The sequence below is a fragment of the Hirundo rustica genome, chromosome 25 (assembly GCF_015227805.2).
Source record: "Hirundo rustica isolate bHirRus1 chromosome 25, bHirRus1.pri.v3, whole genome shotgun sequence".
Taxonomy (NCBI): Eukaryota; Metazoa; Chordata; class Aves; order Passeriformes; family Hirundinidae; genus Hirundo; species Hirundo rustica.
Window position 1 is genome coordinate 1,964,685 of NC_053474.1, and position 27,112 is coordinate 1,991,796.

The following is a 27,112-nucleotide window of genomic DNA, read 5'->3' on the forward strand; positions in this document are numbered from 1 at the left end:
GCCTCTGAGTGTGAAGGGAAGCAGGAGCTGTTCACCCGGCACTGCCCCAACAGCTCCAGGCCAGCAGCGGTACCCACAGCAGGCAGGAAAACTGAACTGCACAGGCAGCAGCCCCCCAGCAGCCTCCCTGGGGATGGCAGCGATGGAAAAGCAGCGGCCGCTGGGCACCAGGGAGAGCTCCTGGGGGATCTCCTGGGAGGAGCTCGGGTGTGGGAAGGACAGAGCCGGTCCCGTGCATGGGTGACACGATCCCTGCTGGCAGCAGGCTGCGGAAGAGCCTGTGCCCTTGCCACCAGTCCCCAGGCCATTATCGCCAAAACAGGGGCTGAATGATCTATTAACACATAAAACCCTCTGTGCCGCTGTTGCTTCAGGCGCTTGGTGCTTTTCAGGCTCCCCCCCAGCAACTCAGGACACAAACCAAGGAGAGTTACACCTACGACTTAATTTTATTGTATTTTATTTGCATAAACAAACTTAGGGGCTTTGCTAAACAGGAACTGTTCAAGTCAAAACAAACCAAACTCTAGCTGGTGTGTGGGGAACAGCACAGCAATCCTGGGGAGAGGGACAGGGGGAGCACGGGCACGGCTGTGCCTCCCTGCCCAGGCTCAGAACCTGGCCGGGAACCCTCCACAAACTGCTCCAGAATCTCTTTTAAAGTAGAAGATAAAAAGAAATGCATCTTAAGGGCCGTCCTCAACCAGCTCAGGAGGAATCTGCCTTTTGGTTTTATAAAAAGATTAATAAAAAATATTGAAAAATTCTCATCTCCATTTGTATTTTTCCCCAAGAAGAATTCGGAAGTTCCTTAGAAAACTGTGTCACCTTGGAAAGGGCACTCGGGTCACAACCAGCTGCAGGGAGGAGACACAAATGCTACAAGCAATTTGGGGTCCAGCACACACCAGGCCTAATAGTGAACACAAACAGTGGCCAGAAGTAGGGTGTAAATTTTTTTTTTCTCTTTTAAACCATGCTAATTTTGTTAACTTCCAACATAAAAGGAAAACAATCATTTCAAAAGGCCCTAAACTCAACTGTTACATTAAAAAAAAAAAAAAAGTTTAAAAAAAAAAAAAAAAAGTCATAGCAGTTTGGTCCCAACAAGTGAACATTTAGATGTTTACTCACATGCTTCATTGGTTTTTTTATTTATAAGAACCAAAATAGTTTCCAAAATTATCTCTGAATTGATGCTACTACGTCTGTAAAGGCCTAAAATAAGCAGAATTTAGAAAATCGAATACACAATAGGGGAGGAAAATTTGAGCGGGCGAGTGAACCCCGACTGTCACTGGGTCAAATTATAAAAGAGAAACGAAACGTCAGGACAGGTGGGGTCAGGTGGGCACAAACTAAAACCACATTGTCCTCAAAGCCTCTTACCAAAAAAATAACCGACCATCCAGAAGGTCACAGAGAAGGGAAAAATCTGGGGTCTCACCCAGTGCTTGACCATATCCAGTCCAGAAGGGAAGTCTTTGGGAAGAGAAACTCCAGGAGTGGATCCGAGCGTAAATGATGGATCAGTCCCAGTCCGTGCTTGGGGAGGCTGAACTCTGGAAATGCAGTTAAATAACGTCGGGATGGTTTCCGAGCTGCTCTCCAGGGCTCCGCTCAGCACGTGGGGATCACCCTGACACCCCAGCACCAGCCTGACCCCTCCCCTCCTGCCAGGGCTCCCAGAACCGCGCGGAGCCCGCGGCTACTCGGCCGTCGTCTGCAGGGCGTCCTTTTCCTCCCGGTTTTCCGTTCCGCTCTCGTCGTCTTCGATTTCTCCCTCTTCCCCACTGAACTTGTCATGAGCCCACTTGGGGCTGGTGCTGGACTTGCGGAACATGAAGCGGCCTCTTCCCCGGGGGAAGGCGCCACGGCCGCGGCCCCTGTTCACCCACTTGTCCGTGCCCTCGCCCTCGCGGTCGTCGTGCTGCACGGGAAGCCAAGGACAGCAGGTGAGACAGGCTGGCACCGCCCTGCCCCGCGCCTCTGCCACCGCCCTTGGGGGATCCACTTAATGGGAACCACTCTACGGGGAGCAGGAACAAGCTCTCTTTAGGCACGAGCCGGCAGCTTCCCGTCCAAGTGTCACCCGAAGCCTTACCTGGCGTGTCGGTGACAGCGGGCGCTTTCAGCTCTAAAGCACCTGAGCCCGGGCACACCTGGAGCACACGGGTGTCTCAGCACCCAGGTACGTACCAAGTAGTATTTCTTGCTCTTAGGCGTGTACTCGGGGTCCCACTCCTCCTCTCTGCTGCGCTTCTGGAAGTCGTTGTTGCCGCCGCTGTTGCTGTTGTTGTTGCCTGAAAAGTTGCCTCTGCCCCATCCTCTCCCTCGAGCTCTGAACTGCTGCAACGGCAACGCAAAGGAGAAAAATAGAACGGCTGCACAGGCTGTGTCCTCCCAAGATATCCAACATTCCTTCTCTGACCATCCAAAACACCTTTAAAACCTAACACTGAAGCAAGAGGACACCTTTAGCGTGGCGGCACCACCCCCTGCGCTCGTGGCTTTGGGTTTTTAGTTCATCTGATCACACAGCACATCACACCTCCTGTAAAGCTGATGAAGATCACGTCAAGGCACTTCCAGGGCAACCCCATGCAGGGGAGAACCCCTCTGTACATGGGCTGCAAACGTGAGCGTGGCCAAACCCCAACGGAAGCACAGCGTGCGCCCATCGGGATGTCAGCACCACCAACGCACAGAAGCTTCCCGGCCTTGTTCTGCTCCTCCCATCTGGAGTTTGTTGCACACCCCCAGCAGCCTGGTTTATGCCCCAGAGCTGGAGTGATTCCACTAGGGCTCAATCACCTTGGGGCTTCTCCTCCAGGGCAGCTTTAACTGAGCAACACACAATGGCCACTTCCTGCTCACGTTGAGAATCAACCCTCAGGGCACAGGTGGAGAACATGTGGGGCAGGGCTGGAGAACACTTACAAAGGTTCCTCTCGCTCTTCCTCTCTCATTTGGACCAGTGAATTCCTTAGTCCCAAGGCGGGACTTGTCAAAGCCTGTGGAGCTCTCCTCCCTCTCCTCAGGCTCCTCGGGATACTCCTCCGCCTTGACTGAGTGAGAAGACCATGAAGACGATGAGCTGGACCTGGATCTCTCACGCACCCGTCGGTGTTTCCTGTTTCAGCGATGGGAACGGAGGGGAGAGGGACACAACAGCATTAGGAACTCAGCTGCGACCCATCTGATACAAAACCACTTCATTATCACTCTCTTATCAACGCCATGCTCTCCTTTTCCTACTACAAGAGAAAAAGCCATACTAAGAGCTCAGGCTCTAACACAGGGCCTAAGATGTCTCCAGAAGGAACTTGTTGCTCCTTCCTAAGGTGTTAAAACCATCTGCTCTCGGCTTAGCATGCATCCACGGAGTTTCAGTCAAATGAAAAATTAACCTAATAGAAAGGGATTAAATGAACATCAAAGCCAAGTCATTTTAACATGGCTGTTTCTCTCTGACACAACAGGAACAAGAAGGAAAAGTGACTCACCTATGCTGACACATGGAGCTTTCTCATCTACCTTTTACAATTATTTAGTGTTTCTGAGAGATACAATGATAGCGAGACCACACGCAGAGGGGTTTGCTCAGGCCACTGCAGGAGTTATGTCACAACTGTGTGCACAACCCTCGTACACGGTGTCGTCTCCAACCTGAGCAGCAGAGACACGAGAGGCACAAGGAAATGGCTACTGGGTTTCCTACATACTTTTTCTTTGAGCCTTTGTGACTTTTCTCCGTTTTCTCAGCTGATCTTTCCCTTGAGTGACTTGAATCTCTCGAGTCCACCGACTCCCTGGATTTATCGCGTTTAAGATCTCTTTCCTTATGTTTTTTACGGCGTTCAATATCAAGGCGCAGATCAACAGGGTCGTCCTTATATTTCCCTTCAGCCTACAAACGCAGGGGAGAGGGAGGGCAGAGTTGAACACAAGGCCTGCAGCGCCCCAGCTCAGCACCATTTACTTTGCTACTGACTGCACAGATTTCTGGAGAACTGGAGCTTAACTGAGCACTAACGAATATTCCACTCTAAGGTGTCAAATAATGCACTATTAAAGTAAGTCTGCCTTTGTCAGAATTCTCTTTTCCTACACTTAAAACCACTGCTTTTAAAACTTTTAATCTCCTCTTTAAAGAGCATTAAACAGTCTGGTAGAGGGGAAGCTGACACTTATTGTACACCACAGCCAGCAAGGATGTGACCAGCTGGGGAATCCCATCCAGCCGATTATGGATCACAAGCACAGTGTGGCAGAGCTGTCTGAGGGCCCACGGGTGCACCTGAGGTGCTGCTGAGAGTCTCACCTGGGCAGGGGCCAGAGGGGTTTTAATCCCCAGGTCTAGAAGTGACACTCTGGGAGAAGCAAAAGCTCTTTGCTGCTTGGAGCTACCCAAGATTAGTGATCCAAGGGGCAGGAGGAGGCCAGTGAAAGGCAGCATCCCATGGACAGGGAGGAGTTACTACATCTGTCAGAAGATTTACTCGGTGCAGATGCCACCTACAGCTCCTTCCCCTGGGCTGGAGGGCACAAAGCCCCACAGACACACTGCGTGTCTCCCACAGTCCTGCCAAGTCTGCTAAAGCAAGCTGGTGTCTCACAGAGCAAAAACCCCACCAGCTGCACGAAAAATTAAAACTAAATTTACATTGCTAATTAAAAACAAACATAAAAGACACCTGGCAACGCTCGCTCTGAGCTGTTATTTAAATCGGTACTTCAAGAAGGGATTAGGAGTTTCTCTGGGAAAGGAGCAGTTGTTTTCCCTGCGCCTCCTTTGAGCCCTGCGGCACCTGGGTGAGATCCTGCTGCCTGCCCTAAGTGACAGCGGCTGTGGTTTGACAAACAGGCAGCAGGGCTGCAGGAAGCCTTACACCACGTCGGTACCAACACCCAGCCTCGGCCATTGCTACTGCATTTACACAACACTCATCCTGGGAACTGTACAACTTGATACGCAACATACATCAAATTAATCGTCTTCAATTAAATACAAAAGGATTAGTAATTCTCTAGCTGTTAAATTTTTTACTTACATGAGTTTCTAACCACTTTTTTGTTTAAATAAATATGTCAAATAACGCAGGAGTGAGAGCAGGCATTTTGTTTTGGTATTTTGCTCTTCTACTTTCCCCAGGCAAAGAGCTTTAATTTCTACTCTGAGAATAAAACTGCTCCCAACACGATGGATGACAGATAAGTGACAAAATCGGCAGCAGCTCCCTTATGTGGCACAGCAAACACCTATTTGTGTTTGGGAGGGCACGTCTGTTTCACGGAAGGCTGGCGAGCTGTTTGGAAACCACGTTTATAACACACTCTGCCAAGCTGATGCTCAGAGTTCAGGCCCATCAAATCCATCTCACCATCGTCCATGTCAAGCCACAAGTGTGTTTGGAAAAAATCGAAAACAAATATGAAACAAGTAAGGTTTCAGCAGGACTGGTTAAAATCTCTTCAATGTAAATATGTATGAAGGTGAATAAACAAAGGTTAAAATCTCAAACATTTTACGTTAAGCCTTTTTTTATGATTGTTTACAGTGAGTGCAATGGCTTAACATTCATCTACTCAGCAAAGCTAAAACACTCAATCCCAAATGCTCTGGATCTAAGACAAGTGCTGAATGTTAAAGTAACAGCAATCAACAGAAATGGCACAGTCAGTTGTTAGAACAAAATTTATCATCTGCTTAATAGTGTATCTGCTTTAGCTCAGCATTTAGTTTTACTTTCCTCTTTTTGACATGCATGTCTTTGAAAACATGGTTGGCAAAATTGCACGTAACAATGGAGTTAATCATACTTACAAGCAGAAAAATATCACAAAAAGTCTCTTCTCTCATCATGGGCACTTGTTCCAAAAATCCTCTCTTTTTTCTCAAGCTCACCTCAATTGACTTTGGGGTCATTTACCATAGTCTAACCACTTCACAAAGGTTGTTGATACATTTTTAATAAAAATTAACCCTTTGTAGTTCATTTTTAGAATTATGCCCATCCTTAAAAGAAAAACACAAACTTAAGTAGAGAGTAATTTAAACAAAAACATCACTGTTAAGTTCATGCCCAATGCACTCATTTTGTTGAATTAAACTAATCAGAGTAACAGTTCACCTTGAAGCCAGGATCTCTGGAGCTTTTCGACTCCTCTTGAGAGAATCCATGTTTTCTAAAAGTACTGGGAGATATATCTATTCTCCTAAAGCAAAAAAAAAATACACAGATATAACCTTGCTCTTAAGAAGAACCTGAAGATTTTAGATCAAATGTCCTTTAAAGCAGACCAGTATTTACAAAGCTATTTAAAACTCCCCGTATTTTTCCCTTTTTTTTTTTTGGCTGAAGCTAGTTATATACTTGAATTATTTCAGAGTTCAGGAAATGAAATCTGGAATACTTCTGCAATGTTAAGACAGCGTCTAATGGCACCAACCTGTGGATTTCAGGGCTCTTTTTGTTTTTAGCTGCATCTTGCTCCATTCCTTTCTTTAGATATTTGGTAAAGCGTTCATTCAGTGTCATTGCTGAAGACCCAAAGTGATGCTCTGTCAGGGGTTTGAACAAACACCACCACAGTATTAGTGCCAGTTTTGTAAAAAGACAAAGCCCTCCCATCCCACAGCCTGTTAAAACCCAGGTGCAGGTCAGTGAAGCGCCCCGGGGATGAGCTCTAATGCCGCTGGCAAACTGCAGTTTCAATTTTTGGTGTTTCAGTGAAACGAACATCATTTCTTCGAGCGAGTCACAAATTCCTCAGAACACAAAATTCCAAGTCCCAGACTCTGAATATTTCTCAGGTAAAAACAAGAACACCTTCTGCCTGTGCAGAAGAGTACTTATGTAAATAAAGATGATCGTGATCACGCTGCTGCTCTCATCTCTGGAATATCTGCTGGAAAAACAACTCCAGGCATCCTGAGTGCACACACCCCGCTTATTTGGGCAAGGGAGGAGCGAACCTCTCCTGAGGACACACGGACTCCTGACCCACCTCTTACATGATGGACTATAGTCACTATGTGCTGAGCAAACAGTTCAGAAGGGCTTCGCTGCGACTGAGCCGACTGGATGTGATGGAAAATCGAGCGGAATTCCTGCTCCTTCTTGTTGCTGTGCACGAGATCCCGGCAGAGCTTGCGCTCCTGAGCCAATATGCCACTGGGACTGGGAAAAGAGGAGCCCATGAGACAGAAGAATGAGGTGAAGGGGAGCAATTTAAGGTGTTTAATTCTGCAGGAGCTGGGGGCTCACGGATGGTTTATGCTGTTGGTAGGGAGGCACCCACGAATACTCAAAAGCACAAGCAAAGAGCTCCTTTGAACATCCCTAAACACACTGCTCCAGGTTACTGTGATAATTCAGGTCACTATTCTAATGCTGTACGGAGAAGAAGAGTAGTGAAACACATGGCAGAGAATCAAATGGATTCAAGCAGCACAACTCAGCTTCCCTCAGCCAAAAGCCACTGAGTACCAGACTCCATCTGGGGCCCTTCCCAGAGCCTGGTGTATCCTAAACCAATCTTACGTCAAGTCACAGCAAAGGTTAGGAAAAAGTTAATCTGTAGCTCCCAAAACCACAAATGGTGATGCAATGTTGCTTAGCCTTCCTCACACTTGGCAAGCACATGGGGATCTCAGGAAGAGAAACAGGAAAAAACATCATAACTGAGACTGCTCAACAGCTGGCAGATCCTTACCGTGCAAGATCCTCATCGAAGGAATCCATTCGAATATTGACCTGGGCCTCACGAGTGATGGAAAAGGAGGATTTGCCAGGAGTTAGCCCCTCTACTTTGGTGCCTGGCTTCTCCTTCACCTCAGAAGCCTTCCTTGGTGGAGGGGAAGCGCTTTTTTCCTGGCTTGACTTGTAAGTGGTCACTCTAAAATTCTTTTCAGGTACAAAACCCCTGTGACCAGGCTCAGCCCTCTTGGATCCTGGTCTCTCTTCTTTTTTGGATCTTTCAGAATAGCTTTCCTCCTCCATTTCATCGGATTTCCTTTGCTTCTCTTTTCCAGGTGGCAAGAACACCACACCTTCCCATTTTCCTGACCTATCCTCCTCTTGACTTTTACTTGAAGTCGCTACGACTTTCGACATAAATTTGGGCTCATCATCAAACTCCGAATCTTTCCGGCCCTTTGCCTTGTCTTTCTTGTCCTGCTCATCTGTTTCATCTTTCCCATAATGACCTTCCTTGTGGAACTCTGGGACCTTGAGCTTGTCAAAGTCATCCCTGAACTTGTAGCGCTTGGGCGACTGGCTGCCGCGGTATCCCTTCTCCGAGTCAGCTTTCGATCCGTACGAGTCAGATTTTGCCTTTCCATCTGTCGATCCCAACTCAGAGAAATTCCCTTTTTCTTTACTTTTTTCTTTCTCGGCATTTGTTACTTTCTGATCTTTGTCTTTCCCATTCTCAGGCTTCTGCTCTTCCAGATACCTGATCATAAACAGACATTACAGGAGGTTTCTTATTAGAGCTCAACGAGGTCAATTCTTCAGTTCAAAGAGTCAAACTTCAGAGAACACCAAGCTATGCATGTACTGAAAGCTGCCTCTAGGCCCTAAAACAATTAAAATGTCAAGCAGATTACTCAGCCTGAATTCAGACTTTTGTTCTCACTAAATTCAGCAAATGTACAAGGAGATGGATATGCAGAACTCATGGAATGAGGCTCAAGGACAAATAAAACCCAGCTGACCCACAGATGCATTGGAAGGAAAAGAGGAACATCTTACCCACTCCGTTTATTTACTTACAAACCTGGTTCAGGAGAACAACACATCAAACCTTTCAAATTGGGCTGTTCTGCTTTAAACAACACACTGGAAATAAAAGCCTCAAAAGCTACTTCAAAATTGGGATGCAAGTTTCATAGGTAAGCTAAATATTTCATGACAGACTGCAAACACAAATAAAAGCAAACAGGTTAACAGAGGAGAATATGCTGCAGGGAGAGATAAAACACTTCTGGTGAGAACAATTCAGCTGGTTTATAGCATCTGAACAGTTTTAAAGCATTCACAAATCAAAACCCTGGCTCTGCGGGACAGCAGGAAAGCCCACAGACACCAGCTCAGTGCTCTGGAAAGCCCAAAGAGTCAAATGAGTTTTTTCCCCTTTTTAAATTTCAGACATCCTTAATATAGAATCAGATCAAACCATCTTTAAAAACAATAAAGACTGGAAAGCACTTGTGAATGGTGCTGTATCTTTTAAAACAAAGTGTCACCTCTGGGCACAATCTGCAGCAGACGAATCAAGAGAATGATGGAAGCAGATGCCTTCTGCATGGAAGGCTGTCTTCATTTTAGAGACGTATTTGGTGCTTTAGCTCCTCATCCTACCCACACACACAGGCACAAGCACTGCAGCTGCACCTGCCTCAGGCTGCTTACTGCAGGATATGCAGTAAGATTTAATTAATTTTGCCTAATTTACAGTACCTAACAATTCCAGAAGGCAACACAAAAAATGTCTAACACCAAGGCGTACGTAACTGGGAAACGTGAGCTTCCAGCTGCCAAGAAACCTCCATGGGCAATCTTCACTTCAAGTGTTCATGGCCTACCAACACTTTTGCAGGGAATATATACAATCTTTATAACTATCCAAGTCGGAAAACCAATTCCAACTTCCTACAACTCCGGGCTGTCTCCATCTTTTCCGTAATTCAGAAAAGATCAGGCCCAGAGCTGGCAGTGTGCTGGCACAGCCTCCCAACTGGAGCCTGCCCCAGCCCCTCGCCCTGCTCACAGGGAGCATCCACACATGCAGCCAACCCCTCAAAGGTCACCCAAAAAAATAACCCAGCAGCACAAAACGCATCACTTGCCTCTTGGAGAACGCTCCTCCCCCGGGAGCTGTGCCCTCCTCCTTCGGAGCGGCACCATACAGCGAACCGACGGGTGTGGGGCTTTTGCACACCGGGCTCTTTCTGGTGGGGCTCATTCCTGCCGAGCCGTGCTCAAAGGGGCTCTGGTGGGAGCCCCCCTGGAAGGATGTGGAGCCGCTCTGGGCGGCAGAGCCCATCGGGGACGGGCTGGAGCGCGGCGGGCTCGGCTTCTGCACGGGGCTGGGCCGGGGCGAGCGCCGCCGCACCACGACCGACTGCAGCGGGCTCTTGAGGGCAGGGCTGCGCTCCCGGGGGCTCAGCTCCGACACTGACCCTCTGGAGGCGGAGCCCGTGCCGTAGCCGCTCGCGTCTTGCCACGGTTTTGATCCCTCGGATGCTTTGGCATCTTGAGCCCCCGCTCCCGAAAACTGCTGCTCCTTAGATTCGTCTCCTTGGTTATCTCCCGCAGCCTGGGACGCCCGGGCATCCTTGGAGGACGACTTCTTCTCCTTGCCGGATTTACGCTTGGAAGACTCAACCCGACTATGATTCGAGGACGAGCGGGAAGAGGAAGACCTCCTTGACCGGTCGGAAGATGACTTATCAGAATTCCTGGAATGACTTCTGGACCGTGGGGAAGGAGATCTTCTCTTGGGCGAGCGGGAGCGCGACCTCCCCCTGCGAGGGCTGTAGGCCTGGCGGTAGTTTTGCCAGTTGGACCTGTAGTTCCCGTATCCTCCTCGGTTGTACTGGCCCCAGGGATAAAACCCTCGGTTTCGCCCACGGAAATAATACGGTCTGCGGTATCCTCTGTTGTGGCCTCTGAAATCACGGTTCTGATACACTCTTGGATGGTTCCTTTCTCTGTTGTGAGATGGAGAATAGGATCTTGAACGAGACCTAGAACTGATGGGGAAAAAAAAAAAAAAATTACACAAATATTTTATGTTATAGTTTCTTTTTATAATGTATTTTTAGAGTTTATTCTTCTGGCACAACTTTTTATTTGAAGACATTATTTTAAAAAGACTTTGAAAAAACTAATTTCTGAGCTTCTAAAGGAAATTTCTTTGGTTTACCCTTACCTGATTGAGGTATTATAGTTTGCCATGAATAAAATGCAGTGGGAGTAACTTTTACCTGTGATACTGTCAAGTATTTGATTTCAGGATCATTGCAGAGACCACAATAAGCACAGATTGCTCTCTGGCTGCTATCCAGCTTCAGAAAAAGTGACAGATCTCAAGCGTCCAACCCTTAACAGCTCAAGGTCATGGTTATACCTCACCCACAAAGAAGTACTTCTAAAGCAAATCACACTAGTGTTCTTGAAACAGACCCCAAATCCCCCTCTCTTGCCCGGACTTCAGAATCACTTCAAAATTCTGAAAATCCACACGAAACCTCATTTCTTTGTCAAGCAAGTTCAATGAACGGCCACACCCCAAGAGCAGCAGGGCAGCAGTGGGGCTCAGGGCACGCTGCCCTATGGGTTTAAGTTCCCAAAGGTGAATCCCATGGCTCCATCCTGTGGCACCATCCCACAGCACCCATCCCATGGCTCCCATGCCATCCTATGGCTCCATCCCAGCCCATGGCTCCCATCCCATGGCTCCAGCCCATCCCATGGCTCTCCATCCCATCCCAAGGCTCCCCATCCCATCCCATGGCTCCATCCCATCCCATCCCATCCCATCCCATCCCATCCCATCCCATCCCATCCCATCCCGTCCCATCCCATCCCATCCCATCCCATCGTTCCCAGGCTGGACAGCTCCGCCTGCCGCCGCCAGGTGCCGCTGTGGACGCCCCCGCCCGCATCCACCAAATCCCGGGAAAACGCAAATCCTGGAAAAACGCAGATTCCAGCGGCTGATTGTCCCAACAGCCTCCCCCATTAAACTGCTGCAGTTGTGTAATGTTTAAAGGTCCCACTGTAGCTCAGATGCCAGAGCGACAGGAAGGGCTGGCCAAACCAGGAAGTTGAAACAGAAAAGGGATTTTTCCGAATGGAATTTTAGTAAATAGCATTCATTGGGAGAGCTTCCACAGCCTTTTCTTGCATTCCGAGCTCTGGCTCTGACACACACGTTGGTCGTACTCCAATGGACATGAATTTCCTCACACAGATCTCAGTGCTGCTCCTCGCATTCCAAACCCCCAGAACCAAGGGAGAACAACCTGCTGCTGGAATTCCTACACGGTTAGCACACATGTGCAAGCCAGAGATGAACTTTAGTTGTGTTTTAATTTCTTCCTCCTACCAAAGAGGTCACAGTTTAGCAGGAAAGTCTTATTCATACTCCAATCATTGTTAAGAAAGAGCTAAATGACCATTTTAACAGATTTTTCAATCCTTTAAACAACCAAAAAACTTATCTGAGACACTTCTTCATTCAAACAACAGCAACCAGAAGGAAAAGCAGAGAGGCAGGAGGCAAGGACCAGTTATAACAAGCTCTAGTCCAAGGCATGAGGAACACAGACACTCAATTTTCAGACAACTGCTGCATCTGTGATCAATTATCGGCAAGGACCTGTCGTACAACGCTTCCAAAATCTGTTCTAGTGCTTTAGAGAAACTGCAGCAGGAAGATTTCACTTCAAAAGCTGCAGAGACTATTTACCAGAAATCTTTTTAGAAAGATACGGTAAAAGTTATGCAGGAAAAGAAACACCAAAAGTGATAATTCCCCGACCTCTGCCAGCCCCCAGAACTGCTGGCACTGCACTGCTCCAGGGCTAAATCCCCAGCATTTACAAGAAGTGAGAAATAAAGTCATAAAGAAAGCAGAAGGTTTTAGGCAGACTCCAACACAGCACTGTAACTTAGAAGAAACAGCAAACCTACCAAAAGAAGAAGAAAACAATTTGTGGTGCATCTTGAAGTGCACAGAAACAGCCTTTTATGCTGAGATCCCTCCAGACCTACCTTCGAGCACATCCCAAGGCCAGGCAGGGGTGCTGGGCTGGGCTGACCCCCTCCATTCTGACTCCTTTTTCGTTTCGGTTTTTTTTTTTGTTTTTTTTTTTTTTTTGTTAAAGGAGCTATTTATAAAGCAAAAGTAGCTTCAGCAGCAGCACAGAGGAACTAATCATGTTTGCACAGGCTGCCTTTCTCTCAACTGCCAAAGTTCCTTCACAGCTAGGAGATATTCCCCAATGAGCACGGATCTTCCAGCATTCCAGTTCCCTCCTGCAAAGGGCTCGGTTGGACTCAAGTCTCCGCCTCTAATTTCGTTTTGTCATGTCCTCCTTTCTCCAACTGTACACTCATTAGAGCTTCTGTGTTTTTAAAATCTTTAACTGGTAACACTTGCCTGCGCTCACAGCCCCGTGGTTTTCAGAATACGTGTTACTCATACGAGTGAAAAGGCAGGAGAACACCGTTCCACCCCATCCAAGTGCAACGGCTTTGCCAGATGCAGAATGCTTAGCCAAGAGAAAAGGAAAAAACTGACATCCAGAGGAAGACACAAGCCCGTCAATGGCCTGCTCAGAAGCTCTTCAGAGAGGCAGGAACAACTATTACACACATTGTTTCTTAAAATTAACTGCAGCAAAATTATCTTTTATCCACTTTATCCCTCCAGGAGGATCTTCCCTATTACCTGGCTCCTGCATGACGAGGGGAGGGGCAAGGGAATTTCAAGAATTGTCGCCACCTTTCACTGTCTAAAACTGGTATTGAAACTTGCTTGAATTCACTTCTCAAGAGGGGAAAAGCACATGACACCTGCAAAGACTCAAATGAGTCTCAGATCTGCTACATTAAAGCCTCCTTAAAAAAGCCAAAGTCTCAGAAGAAAGATCTTGACTGTGCTGACAAACATCATGCTCTCCTAATTTATTTATTTATTCACAATTTATTCTCCTAAGTGATTGAAAACACCCAAACAGCACAGGGTGGCAGGAAACAGCCTGAGACGCGGGATGTTATCTGTCCTGGGATCTAATCCAAGCCTTTCCCTGGAAAGGAGCTAAGTGACAAACCACCTGCAAGGGAGGAAAAGCCCCATTCCACCCTTTGGCTGCACACACTCACCTCAGCCTGCGCTTCCTTGAGCGTGAGATAGAGCGGGAACGGGAGCGGGACTTGGAGAAGGAACGGGAGCGGGACCTCGATCCAGACCTCGAGCGGGAGGAACGGGACCCAGACTTGGATTTGTTCGTTTTAGACATCTTTGCAAGCACCTGTCAGTGCACCTGAGGGAAAAAGGGAAACACAAGTATTTGAGAAATGAAGCACGGGGCTGGTAGGAGAGGACAGGCAACACCTGGCAGGCTGACAGATTCCAGGGGCGTGGAGCTTGATAAGGCTGGAAACAGGAATGTTTGAAGTGCCTGCTAGGAACAGATGAACGGTGCTGCGCTCAGAATAGAAGGTTTATTTCAGTCTAAAGATGAAAACTGCAAAAAGAATAAAAGGCTCTAAACCCAGAGTAATCACAAATGAGAATGTGACAGTTGAAAGCACCAAGTTAATGAAAACCTGGGAAGAGGCAGGGCCACGCTGCTGGCTGAGGCAACGACACCTCTAGAGGCAAACTGGCCCATGGAAGTGAAAATTCCATGTACTTGCAGCCACATCCCTGTCTGTGCAGCTAGCTGCCACTGCTTTAAAGGACAGGAAACAAACAAAAAGGCTTACCATCAAAAAAACCCACCCTGCAAACTTTTTATCTAAACTTTCAGAGGCGATCAAAAAAGAGCTGATATTCCAAGACTCAGGAATGTGACCCTATTTGCACAGCTCTGCTCAGGTTCAATCCTGTCCCCTCTGCTTGTGCAGTTCCTGCAGTTGCTGTCGTCAGTCACCAGAGTGGATCACCCAGCCAGGAGTTCCACTGCAGCCAAAATATATCAGATGTCCTTCCAAATATTCAGAGACAGAAGAGATTACACTGTAGTGCTAAATGACTCAAAAGAGTCATAATTATGAATTACCTGGGCTATTTTCAGGCAAGTATCCAAGTAAAGGCTAAAAAGTCCCTTAGAAGATAACAGTCTGACCACACAAATCTTTCAGTTACACCCTCTCTGACCTGTTCTCCATTACCAATGAGCAAAATTTGCATTAATTGCATATTCGAAAAGTTATCAACAAACTTCACACCTAAAATAACTAATGAAAAAGAGGCAGAAATAAAAAGGAACTATGTTAGTACAAAGTTCATATTTTTTTTTTTTTTTACCCACTGATTAAAAATAGAGACATTCAGGTACACAAACACAACTGATCAAGTGCTGCTGCTGCTGTTACATCCATTTTAAGGAAATTCCAGAGGACTGACTTGCAGTGCCTTCACTTCCAGTGGCTCTCCAAAATTACATATATGGTTACCAAAGGCTTCAGCTTCTGCCAAGGCACTTCCAGGAAAAACACAATGCCCAGCACAGGAGCAGCTGCTGGGAGAGTGGGTGGTGGCTCATCACCAGAGCTGGGACTTTCTAGAAATGGGAAGTCGGATTTTATTTTAAAAAATCACGTTACATGCTCCTGTACCTCCCTTTAACTCTACTAAAGATATTAGATCAATTCAGCTAGAGTATTTGAATATACGCCACATCAGAGAGCATGCAGAAAAAAATAATAAAATTGATGTTCCTGCTCTATTAGGAAACAATTGATGCTGTTTTATTCTCTGTAGCCCCAGGGATGATAATCAAAAGATACTGCCACTGAGAATCAAAGTTTGTTCTTGTGCTTGGTCATTTTTCAGGGAAAGAATGTGTGAAAGGATAATTTTTAAGTATTTCCTTTTAATTCACTGAGTATGTCTGTTGAACCACTTCCTGCAACACTTCCTACTCTGCTGCCCACAACAATCCAACGCTGAGCACTGGAAACCAAAACATGGAAGAGGAGAAGAAAGAAATGGTAACAGGAACTACTGCAAGATACAGAAGACGTGGCACCAACCCTCAGGAAATCCCAAGAAGACCCCAAAATAGATTTAAAAAATACCACTTTGATCTGTTTAATAGCTTGTGCCTTTCACTTTGATCTACAGCACTTCCCAGCCAAATCACTCTGGTGTGTGCAACGTGTGCCAAACGCTCACATCTTGGATTCTTTATCTCTGCCAACACTTTATTCATTCCTAACACATGAAGTAACTCCTACTAGGATAGAAACAGAGTTGCTGTGCTCTATCAGCACTCAAAAGGTTAAACAAACTGCACATTGGAGTCACGTCAGCTCCCCTCAGTTAACTGCAGTTGTGAACTTACTGTGATACACATTTAGTTTTAAGAATGACTGACTCAGATAAAATACGTTCAGCAAAATACCCTGCTCTGAAAGCATCTGTTCTTATAAAAAGGATTTTATATTTTTTAAATAAAGAAGCCTGAGAACACCAGAGGCTGCTGACCTCCCATTCCAATTTTTCCCCTGCCCACAGAGCCGTGCCCAGAGCACACAGCTCCTGAAGATGCTGTGTCTGGCTCTGAGCAGGGACTGCAAGCAGAAGCATTTGCACAGTGCTATGGGGACTCATCCTTCATCTGCCCTGCCAGAGTCCCACATCCTTCCTGCAGCCACAGGACCCCAACACGGCTCCTCCTGCACCTGGGAAGGGCCAAGGCTGAAGCTGCTGCCTGATCCAGATCTTCTGTCCCAGCAGGCGAGCGTGACTGCACACATCTGCAGGGCACGTCCTGCTGGAAGCACTGCCAGGGATTTTCAACTTTTGTTTTTCGGTTTGTTTCTTCTGCAGGCCCAGTTCTAAGCTGTCCAGCAGATCTTCCCAAGCAGTGTAGCCCTCCCATCCAAAAACATCCGCTGGTTTTGGATGTGATCTGTGTGCTGAGTTTAGAAGTTCTGGTAAAGCATCACCCCCTGGGAAACAGACACCTGACAGCTTGTTCATCTGTCACAAAACCACACTGTAGAGAGCAAACTTTGCCTTCTTCATTCCCAAATCCTCAGGGCAATCCAGCAGACCACTGATGGAAACAACAGAGGAGCAAATGCTCCCACTAAAGCACCACGATGGACTTTGCCCAGAAGGCAAACTAATGTCATGAAACAGTGGCAGAAAGTTAATGTTTTACCTCCTGACAGAACCCAAAAGAGAAGGACAACTCTGCTCTGCTGCAATGAAAAAATGTCACCACTGAGTCTCTCCCAGCTATGCACTTCCACAGCTTTGGAATTTAAATATTCACAATAGTTAAGGAAACTTTTAAGGCCACTGACTGAAATCACTGCAATGCTCAAGGAACAAAAGCTGGACGGGGACACATGGCACAATATGGGATTTAACATTTAGATCAGTGTGACATTTAATAATCTGGCCAGTTATGGTATCTGAGGGAAGCAGTGCTCTTCTCCCAAAAATCACCAGGGCATAAATCCAAAGATTAGTCAATATAGTATCAAAAAACCAAAAATGGGTACTACTTCTTCCAGGACATCCAGGATTTTTTCAATAATTTTTCTACTTTACCCTTATATTTTGCAGTTACTTGGGAAGACAAGCCCAAACATTCCAAGACACAAGGCTGATTTTTTTTTTCTTCTAGACTTGCTCCCTATTTTTTGGACAGCAACATTATCAATGAAAACAGAATCTTACCATCAGTCTAACCTGCAGCATGCCCAGAAGAGAAGGGATATAGGAAGGTCTATTACAAATCCCAAGACAGGCAGTTTTACCTCCTGTGAGTATTTTATTTGCTGTGCCTACCTGCTTGAGCAGGCTCACACCTTGCACCCTTCTGTCAGATTTCACCGTCTCAGCTTTGTCAATTATGAAATCAGGAAGAAAACCTGAAATGAGAAGAAAATACACCTTTGTACATGCATTGCTGTACTGCCACCAGAAGTGAATTGGCTGCCCATAGCTCCTGCTGCACCCAAAAGGTTCCTCAGATCCCCAGCGTTTCAGAGAGCACACACACCACAGCTGGCCAGGAACTTTTTCATGGACCTTTACGGAAAATGTAGGTTTTAAAATGATTGTTCATGCTTTCAAAATTTTGAGTCTTCATCCTTCCTTCTCCACCTCCCCTGCCCCACCCCACCTGCTGTGACACACATCTGTCAGTGCACCTGTACAGCCGTGCTGGAGTCATTTCTCTCAGCCCATTTGATTGGTCTTACTGGGCTCAGGACTAAGGATTTTCCCATATTGTTAAAGGAATCCACAAGCCAACAGAAACAATTCTTTTCCTGACAATTCATCCATCAGCATTATCGCCGTCATCCAAGGGAGCCACCAGTCCACTGGAAGCTTTTCTGACAGGTCTACAGTTACATTTCAGAATCCTTCCATGCACTGCTGGAGAGGTGGAGGTTTTAGAAGAGAAAACAACAGTAAACACAACCTCAGAAATTACTCCATGTTATTAAACCTCTGATCTAATAGCAAGAATGTCACTTACTCTGTGTTCAGCCATAAAATAGACTTGCTTAAAGCTATTAATTTCTTGTCCTTACTTCACTGAAAAAGCACAGTTCTCAAGTAGCCTTGAAACCTTTTTCTGAACTGGTGATTAAGTCCTGTTCTCACCCAAGAGGGAAGGTGGTGTTGCAAAGTTTAATGATTTTTAAATCCTGCTTACCAATCTTGGGAAAAAGCCACAAAGAACAACATGCCACAGAGCTTTTTTTATTATTTTTACTGTTGTCTTGTCCATTAGTCTAAATGTCCATAAAAAGAAATCTCAACTTGTACCTTACAAACACCTTTGACTTTCAGCCTTTCACAGTGGCAGAACGAGTGCCATACCCATTACTTCCTGCTTTCTGACAGAACACTCAGTCTTTGGGGGTTTTTTGCATATTTCCCAAACACCACTCTTACCACCGAGTTTTGGTACAATCCCACACACAGAGGTGTCATCCAGAGCAAAATCTGGATTCTCTTTTGGAGAAAAATACTATTTTTGTATTCAGAGCACTACTACAGAAAAAAGACCAAGTCAACACTCAACAGGCAGAGTAGCAAACCTTTCTTCCAGATAGCAAAAGGAAACTGGGAAACGTGCTCAACGCTCTCTGCTGAAGTGGAAATCATAGCCCAGGAGTTTCTTATTCCAGAACACTGTAAAGAACATTTCCGTGTGCCAAGTCATGGGTCAAATGAAAAACATTGCTGGTTGTCAAAAAGCTTTTTTCCAGGAATTTGTTCCCTGTTTCCAACTGGCCTGTGTTACTTCGTGACTCTTTCCATCTTCCACTCCTTTGTTCCAGGTCTTTCAGGCAGCAGGCGTTGGGATTTCAGCCCTTCCCCAGCTGTTGCAGAACAGCCCTGCCCAGAGCAGGCAGCTGGCACAAGCTCCAGCTGAGCCCACTCCATCCCCAGGCGTCAGTGAGGATCCTGCACACGGGGCACCACAGTTGGCCAGCTTGGAGAGGGAAACGCAGCACACTCCTCCCTGCCAAGGCAGCTGTTTGTGTTCATATCTGAGCATAAACCGCGAAACACCTGGAAACGAGTGACACGGCTTGTGTGCATGCCTCAGACACGAGCACAGCGTGCTGGAACTCCTTACAGTGGTTTCCGTTCATCACACGGTGTTTGCAAACACTCGGCTCATAAATATTAAATGTTTTGTAAAAGCATTTGTAGAAAGCTCTCTACAAGTGGCGTAGGAAAACAAAAATTTGCTTTTTACTGGCCGGCGTTTGAGTGAGGCTGTTGTGGTTTATTTTGCTGTGAGGCCCAAAGCAAATGAGGTGGCACCTCATTAGAGAGCACATTTCTGCCCGAGCCTCTTGGCATCCATTTGGTGTCACCAGCACAGACATTCAGCTCGGGAGGAACAGCTGAACTGCTCCTTCATTTGCTCAACACCCTTCATTATCAGCAAAGAAAAAAAAATTAATTCTCCTTCTGCCAGCTCTACAATTCCTAATCCCAAACCCCAAAACCCAAACAAGATTAGTATATTCTGAAAAAAAAAGGAATAATCCCACAAAACACCTTACAAAGTGCGCTGTGTTTAATGAGGCAACAACAATCATTGCAAAAATGAGCTTATGAAGAGTTGCAGCTCTCTCCACGTCCCTGAAGTGCTGCAGCAAGTGCAGGGAGCAGACTCATCTTTGTTAGCTCAGAACCCAGCTCTTAACACCTCACTTCCTACTGGGTTCTCCCTTTCCAAGCTGATTTTTTAGTGCAAGACCAAACCTTAAGTATGTTCTCGATATCAACGGAACATTTGAGGGGAAGGGAAGAGCCACCTGTATAGTTCCTACAGCCAGCCAGGGAGGAGCAAATTAAAATGTTAATTCTAATCAAATTTCATTGGGGGAACAAAGAGCAGAATGATTTCTCTTCCCAGATCCAATGCCAGTGTGTTTTCAGAGGATTTCTGACACGCATTAACTAAAGCTACAACTACACCTACCGACCTCCTCAGCAAAAAATGTCCCAGACAACACTGCTAAAAAAAATGACCAAAAACCCAACCACAAAACAGAGTGTTCTACTCTAACATATGCTAAACACACTCGAGGGAAAACACCCAGAATCATTCTGCCACAGCAAGAAAAACACCAATTTGTCAGCAGCAGTTTCAATTTCTCTCTAGTCTCTGTGCTTTCAAAATTAAGATTTTCCTTCAAGCACATTTGGGTTTTCACACCATTAAACTAATCCCTAAAGAAGTTTAACCCTGAGCTCCAGCCCTGGGTTCAGGTAATTAGAAGCAGTTCTATGGAATGGCTGGAAAAGTATTTACAGGTTCTTCTGGAAAGGACTGATTCTGCAGATTGTGGTGCTGAACAATCCCTTTCCAAATAATTTGACCAGCTACAAACCCCAATCAGTGATTCTTCTGAAACTGACTACTTGAGAGACACTGTTTTACAAATGTTTGAGCTTAAAAAGTCATATGTTGTTATTCAGACATATCAGTGACAGGGAGCTCAAGGAAACAATCCAAGAAAAAGCTGATTAGAAATCTGGGTGTGTTTTTGTTACAGAAGCTGGGCAGCTGGAGGTTCTGTTAAACACAGAAGAAAACATCCATAATTTAAAAAAAAAAAAAAAAAGGTAAAACCTATTTCATCAGCTTTTTCCTTCCAAATTTACACTGCTTGGGAAAAGCAGAAAGATCAGGTCTTTCCCCACATTGATGGCTTTGTCACAGCACAGCCCTACTGTTCTGAGCAGCTTTGGATGCTCTGACAACACTGCTGAGGGGCTGGGAATCCCTGGGGGGCTGGGAATCCATGCCTGGAACCCCCACAAGAAAACAAGAAATGGTCCAATTTACTTTTCTTAAGAAAACTATTCACGGATCAGTTAACTCAAAGAATTCCAGCTGGTGTGTAAGTGAAGTTCTCAGCAAAGGGAGGATGAACTGCGCCCTCGAGGACATTTCCATCCTCTCAGGTGTTGGCCAGCTGGAGCCCACGAAGGCTTAAAAAACGTGGAAGTTCTCCTTCCAAATGAACAGCAAGTAACAGAAAAACTGTTTGATTGGGGACTCTTCGGAATTTCTTCTGCAACACACCGTACAGTTACAGCCAAAACAGAATCTCCTGAGGGATTACAACTCTCCGCACGCTTAACCTATGAAAATGCAAATACTCCAGCAAATTTCATTTATAAGCTGAAAAAAGCAAGACTACTCACATATTCTCAAGCCAGCACTTCATTTATCTCTACTTTAACTGGAATCCCACTACCTCAAGGGAAAACAAGGAAAAGGATTTCCATGACCTGGTATAACATTTAAACTTTCTTTAATTTTTATATTTTGGCATTATTGTAAGGACAAGGCACCAGACCAGGCCATCCCATCCCTACACTCTGCCAGACTTCAAAACAGAGGGAAATGCCTGTCCACAGGAATCCTGCACATATGGAATAAGTTTATTTGGACAATTTTCCGTGCTGTGTTCACGTACCTTATACAAGCGTCCCATCAAATCTGGTTCTAAACACCGCTTCTTTAGAAGTGATTGACCTAAGTAAAAAAAAGGGAAAATCAAATTTAAACCAAACCAGACACTGGCAAATCCTCTTATTTTAGCAGCACAGGAAAGGATTCTGATTTCAGCCACTCATCCCAGCACCGTTTCCCAGTAAAAAAAGGCTGCCAAAATAACCTCATCTAATCAGACAGTGCATACACAGGTCTTAACTTGGGAAACCAACCTCACCCACAGCCCCACAGGAGCAATTACTGTAATTATTTCAGGCGTAAATTACGATGTAGACGATATGCCACCTGGTATCACGTGTCCAGCCCCCTGTTAAGGTTAGTTAACATCATTAACACTGAGCCTCAGTCCCTGGAGGGCTGAATTCCAGCCCGACACCCCACAGCCCTCCATCACCTTCAGCGCTCCCAGAGCAGACACTCCTGGGGAACTCCTTGCCCCGCTTTCCTCTGCTGCTTGCACCCAGCCAAAGGCAGGAGTGACCCCAGGGGCAGTGCCCGGCCGAGCCAGCTCCGCACCCTGCGGTCCCAGCGGGGGCTCTTTGGGGTTTGCACACCCACCCTACCCTGTAAATCACAGCAGGCTAAAAATGGCCGGGTGACGACTGTGGAGGTGAAACTGTGAGCAGGGCACTCGCTCTGGGATCACTGGAGCCGTGAGCAGGGCTGTGCACAGGCCTCACTTTCACACACCAGAGAGGCACAAGCCGTGTTCACGTGTGACAGGAGCAAGGGCGTGGACAGAAAACCCCTCCTGGGGTGGGAAACAGCCCCCAGTGAAGCCTGGTGCCATCTCCGTGTGCCATTAGCTTCACTTTTTTTTTTTTTTTTTTTTTTAATGGCCTGGCAGCTTCCGGTTGCCATGGAGTGAGGCAGCGCAAACACCATTCCCAGCTGGCATGAAATGTGATCCCGTGATTTCACTATTCATAGCTCTGACATGATAAAGCTAAATTAAGCAGGAACTCTTCACTCCTCCAAGCTCCCAGCAGTGACTCCCCCGACGCTCAGGCTCTCCTAACACAGTTTCTGTGAGGAGGGGAAGGACGTTTCCTTTACGGCAGGAGACTCCAGACCCACACACACAGCCTGTCATCCGGAAACAAAATGGCACCGGCTCCTTCCCAGGCACTGATTTGTCCTGGCACCAGCAGGAACAAAGACCTGATGAGCTGCTAGGGCCAAATTTAACAACTTCCTCAGACTGGGACCCACTACAGAATCCCACAGAGTAATTTAAGCCTTGTTCCCAGGCCTGTAGAGCAGAGACATCTCCATGTCCAAGAACAGGGGCGGCTCAAGGGGCACAGGAACAGCCCCACTGCCACCAGCAGCTGTCACACAGCCTGGCACCTTCATCTAGCACACGCTCCCCAGGGAGCCAGGACAGCTTCTGCAACCACCACCACCATTCCTCTCTCTTCCAATGCCTGTGGTCTGAAGAGGCTAAATATCCTGAAATTCCTGCCTCACCAAAGAACTCCCTGTACAGCTGTCATTTCGAGGAAACCACACGACCCAAACCCCACGTCCCTGTCCTGGCACTTGAAGACATTAAAAACAGCTCAGGATACCGTAAACTTTTCCAGAAATGGCAAAGAGTTCAAGGGCTCTGTGGCTGATCAAACAATTAATGAGTTCCAACATGACAAACTGTCGTTTCACAACGACAAAGCCAAGTGAACTGAAAAATACTCAAACCTCTGGCAAAACCGCTCTGTTCCTTCAGGGATGAAACTAGGGAACACCACAGCCTTATAACAAAAAGCATCTTCAGTTTTATCCAGTCCAGCTCAGAACTCCCTAGGCCTCCCAAAGCAACATTTCTTTGAGAGCAGAGAAAGCGGGAGCAGATAAACCAAATTTAGATCAGCTGATGCGCATGGATTGTCACTCAGTCTATATGTTGGTGTTTTGTAACTGTAACATTTTTTGTTTTCTAATAGCAACACCCATGTCAGAAAGGGTTCACCAGCTTTCCTGCAGCTTCAAACACCTCACTGTGAGCCCACATGCCTGGCCCGACACAAATGACCATTTTATTCAATACTTTACACAGTTCCTGACTTAAATGAGCTGGAGAAAGCAGCAGACATATATTGTCTGCTCATATTACTGTAATATTATCACAACCCCATCAGCAGAATACCCGTTTTATTTACAATACACACGACAAAGCCTTACTTCCATGAAAAAGAACTAGAAGTGAAGGTCAGGGCACACAGCTGGTCCAAAACCCCGGTGTCCAGGGGAGCCTCTGCCCAGACAGCCCTTGCTGAAGCACCGGCAGCAGAACTGCTTTCCAGAGACACACAGTTCACAGAAAGGCAGGGAATTAGGAAGGATGGAAAACAGCAGGAAGTCACCAGTGTCTAACTCAGCAGAGACACGGGCAGGACTCCTGCAGACAAAGAACAGGGGCAGGGATCCATCTCTGCTCGCACCTGCTGCTGCCAACACAGCCCGGGCAGACACGCGGCTGCAGCCAGAGCAGTGCTGCTCTTTGCAGAGCCTTGGAAAGGCACCTCCTTCCCAGGGCCAGGTCATCTCTTTACAGAGTCATTTACATTGCAAAAGACCTCCACTATCATCAAGTTCAGCCTGTGACCGATCCCCACCTTGTCACCCAGCCCAGAGCACTGAGTGCCACATCCAGGAATTCCCTGGACACTTCCAGGGATGGGACTCCAAACCTCCCTGGGCAGCCCCTGCCTTCCAATGCCTGACCACCCTTTGCAATAACCTGACAGGTAAAAGGTTTCCTCTTTGTATCTCTGGACAAAAAGAATGTGAAAATGAGATAAGGGGCAGCAAGGCCTGGGCTGCCCTGCACCTCCCTCATCCCACAGACAGGAGCCCCAGCTGGAGGGGAAGGGTTCAGACCCCAGAACTCTGCAACCCCCTGTGACCAGGTTGTAGCATTTCTAAATCACACTCATGTGGAACAGACACCAAGGCCCATCCCCATCGGAGCACTGCTCAGGAGCAGCATTCCCAACCTGCAGCTGCCTGAGGACATTGGAGGAAACTGTTCAAATCAAGTTCCTACTTGCCCTCCCCGTTCCTGCTGAAGTAGGGACAATAATTCCTAGAAGAAAGGACACAATTCAAAAATATGAAGCGGCACCTGAAGAAATGTTAGACAAAAATCCAAAGGATCCTATGATGCAAAAATGTACATTTGCAAAAGCTCTCTCCAGTAACTGTCTTGTTTTGTCCTTTCATCTGCTGTGAGATTGTGCAATTCATAAGAGAGGTCACAAAGCCAGCCATTTCCTCACTCCACGCTGGGCATCTCCAAAGTTCCAGAGCAGGACACAGAGCAACCATAGAAGACTCCAGGAGAAGGCACTGCCGTGCCTACGGCTGACTCCCTTTGAGGGAACCTGAGAGACAAAGCTTTGGAACACCTTTTGAGTGAGTGGAGCCAAGGCTGTGACACCCAATCCCTGGGAGTGGCTCTCCCAGCCCAGCACCCAGCAAGGGCACAATAAAGCCCACCCGAAATGTCACACACCATCAGCACAGCACAGCCCTCGCTCCCTGTCAGAGGAAATTCTCAGGAGCCCTTCCAGAGAGCAACTGGATGATTTAATTGTGCTCTCAGGAAAAGCAGCCGGAGAACATCCATTTGCTGATGTGACCCTGCAGCCTCTCTGCTGCCGCAGCAATAAAGGCTCTTCTCTTCTACCACCAGCTACAAGACAACCCAGACCATCTTCCAAATGGTTTTAAATTTCAAGCAACAAACCTGCTCTTGTACCACAGCACCTGGCACATCCCTGTACACATAAAAATCAAGGAGTCCCCCAGCCCTGACAAGTCCTGAGAGGATGCTGTTGCATACACACCACACACATGAGTTCACCTGCTCCTCCCAAGGCAGGGCACAGGGAATGGCTTCACACTGAAAGTGGCTTTAGATCAAAAATGTGGGAGAAATTCCTCCCTGCGAGGGTGGTGAGGCCCTGGCACAGGTTACCCAGAGCAGCTGTGGCTGCCCCATCCCTGGAAGCGACCAAGCTGGGAAAGTGGAAGATGTCCCTGCACATGGCAGGGGGGTGGGATGTGCTCTACTGTCCATTCCAACCCAAATCACCTCATGATTCAGTGATTCTATGGAGCACTGCTTATTCCAGACTTACCAAGTCACTTTCACATAAACACACAGAAACCCATCCAGGAGAAAACACAGTGACAATCACCTTGGGTAGACTTTGAAATGCATTTGTAGAAACCTCAAACACGCTCATTTCCCCTAAACAACACGAACTAGCAGGAAAAGCCTTTATCAGTACACGGAAAATGAAGACTCGGGCTTCACACGTATGTCTGAGCCACTGCAACGCCTCTTCTGCACATGGCCTGAAGTTCAGCCAAACTTCGCGTTTAAGCAGGACGCAAAGCAGGCGGTGAGAAAGCACCGATCCTTCCTTCTGCAGCGGGAAGGGGCGGTGCTGAGCGCCGGTGCGGGACGCTGCGGGAGCCACACACCCGCGGGAATTGAGATGCGGGGTCACGGCTGCGGCCCCCTCGAGCTGCCGGGCCCCGCCAGCGCCTCCCGGGCCGCAGCAGCACGCGGAGCCCCGGGCACCGGGATGGGACCTCCGGGACAGACCGAAGCGGCGGGAGGGACCTAAGGGGCGCGGCCCAGAGGCGCGGGAGGACAGAGATCTCGGGGAATGGGGCAGAGGAGCAGTCCGCGAAGGGCACAGCGGAACACGAGCGACTCCGGGAAAGGGCCGGGCAGGCCTAACCGGCCCCGGGGCCGCGAGGAGGCGCCAAGGCCTGGCCGGGCCCAGGCCAACCACGAGGCGCCGCTGGGGCCGGGCCAGAGCGGTCCCGAAAGCCGCGAACGAGCCTCGCCCGGGGACAAGCGGGGCCAGGACACCGGGAATGGGCGGGAGCAACGCCGCGGTGAGGCCCAGGAGGAGCGGGAGGGGGGAGTGGGCAAAGCCGGGGCGAAGCGGCTGCGAGGGGCCCGGGGAGGAGGGGAAGGGATGCGGAAGCTCCCGGTGGCGGCGGGCGGGGCGCAGCAGGGACCCCGCGGACCCCCCAATGCCCCTGCACTCACCGGCGCCGCTTCGCCGCGTACCCTCCGCACCAGGCGCCCCCTCCGCCTCCGTCTCACGCACTTCCGCCCCGCGCGCTCGCTCTGCCCGCCCGCGGGGGCCGCCGGGAGCCGTAGTCCGGCCCGCGCGGTGCGCACCCAACCCGACCGCTCCGCCGCACTACGGATCCCGGCGGGCGATGCGCGCGCTAGCCGCCACTTCTGCCTCCGCCCGTGGCGCGGCAGCGCACGCAGCCTTTCCGGCGGGCAGCGGGACCGTGGGCGGGAAATGGCGGCGGGGG

The 27,112-nt window shown here is 47.8% G+C and overlaps 1 protein-coding gene across 2 annotated transcripts; it reads right to left on the reverse strand.

Moving 5' to 3' along the window:
* Window positions 1-430: 430 nt before the first annotated feature.
* On the reverse strand, window positions 431-26,915 carry THRAP3 (thyroid hormone receptor associated protein 3). Of its 2 annotated transcripts, none has more exons than XM_040085995.1 (13): window positions 26,835-26,915; window positions 21,726-21,784; window positions 17,551-17,633; window positions 13,902-14,062; window positions 9,857-10,762; window positions 7,720-8,460; window positions 7,012-7,184; window positions 6,454-6,565; window positions 6,135-6,219; window positions 3,726-3,910; window positions 2,941-3,133; window positions 2,200-2,346; window positions 431-1,930 (listed from the first exon to the last, which is right to left on the reverse strand). In XM_040085995.1, exons 4-13 carry the CDS (start codon window positions 14,036-14,038, stop codon window positions 1,709-1,711), a joined length of 2,901 nt encoding a protein of 966 aa, XP_039941929.1. In that variant the 5' UTR covers window positions 14,039-14,062; window positions 17,551-17,633; window positions 21,726-21,784; window positions 26,835-26,915; the 3' UTR covers window positions 431-1,708. The 2 variants fall into 2 exon arrangements, with proteins under 2 accessions (XP_039941929.1, XP_039941928.1); XM_040085994.1 differs by having other exon boundaries at window positions 2,200-2,349.
* Between the last annotated feature and the right edge of the window lie 197 nt (window positions 26,916-27,112).

Coding starts and splice junctions, on each gene's coding strand:
- THRAP3 (XM_040085994.1), bottom strand. CDS start 14,038: ATGTCTAAAACGAACAAATCCAAGTCTGGGTCCCGTTCCTCCCGCTCG. Junction 7,185..7,719: donor TTCGATGAGGATCTTGCACG/GTAAGGATCTGC, acceptor CTCTTTTCCCAG/TCCCAGTGGCATATTGGCTC. Junction 1,931..2,199: donor AGAGCAAGAAATACTACTTG/GTACGTACCTGG, acceptor CTTCCCGTGCAG/CACGACGACCGCGAGGGCGA.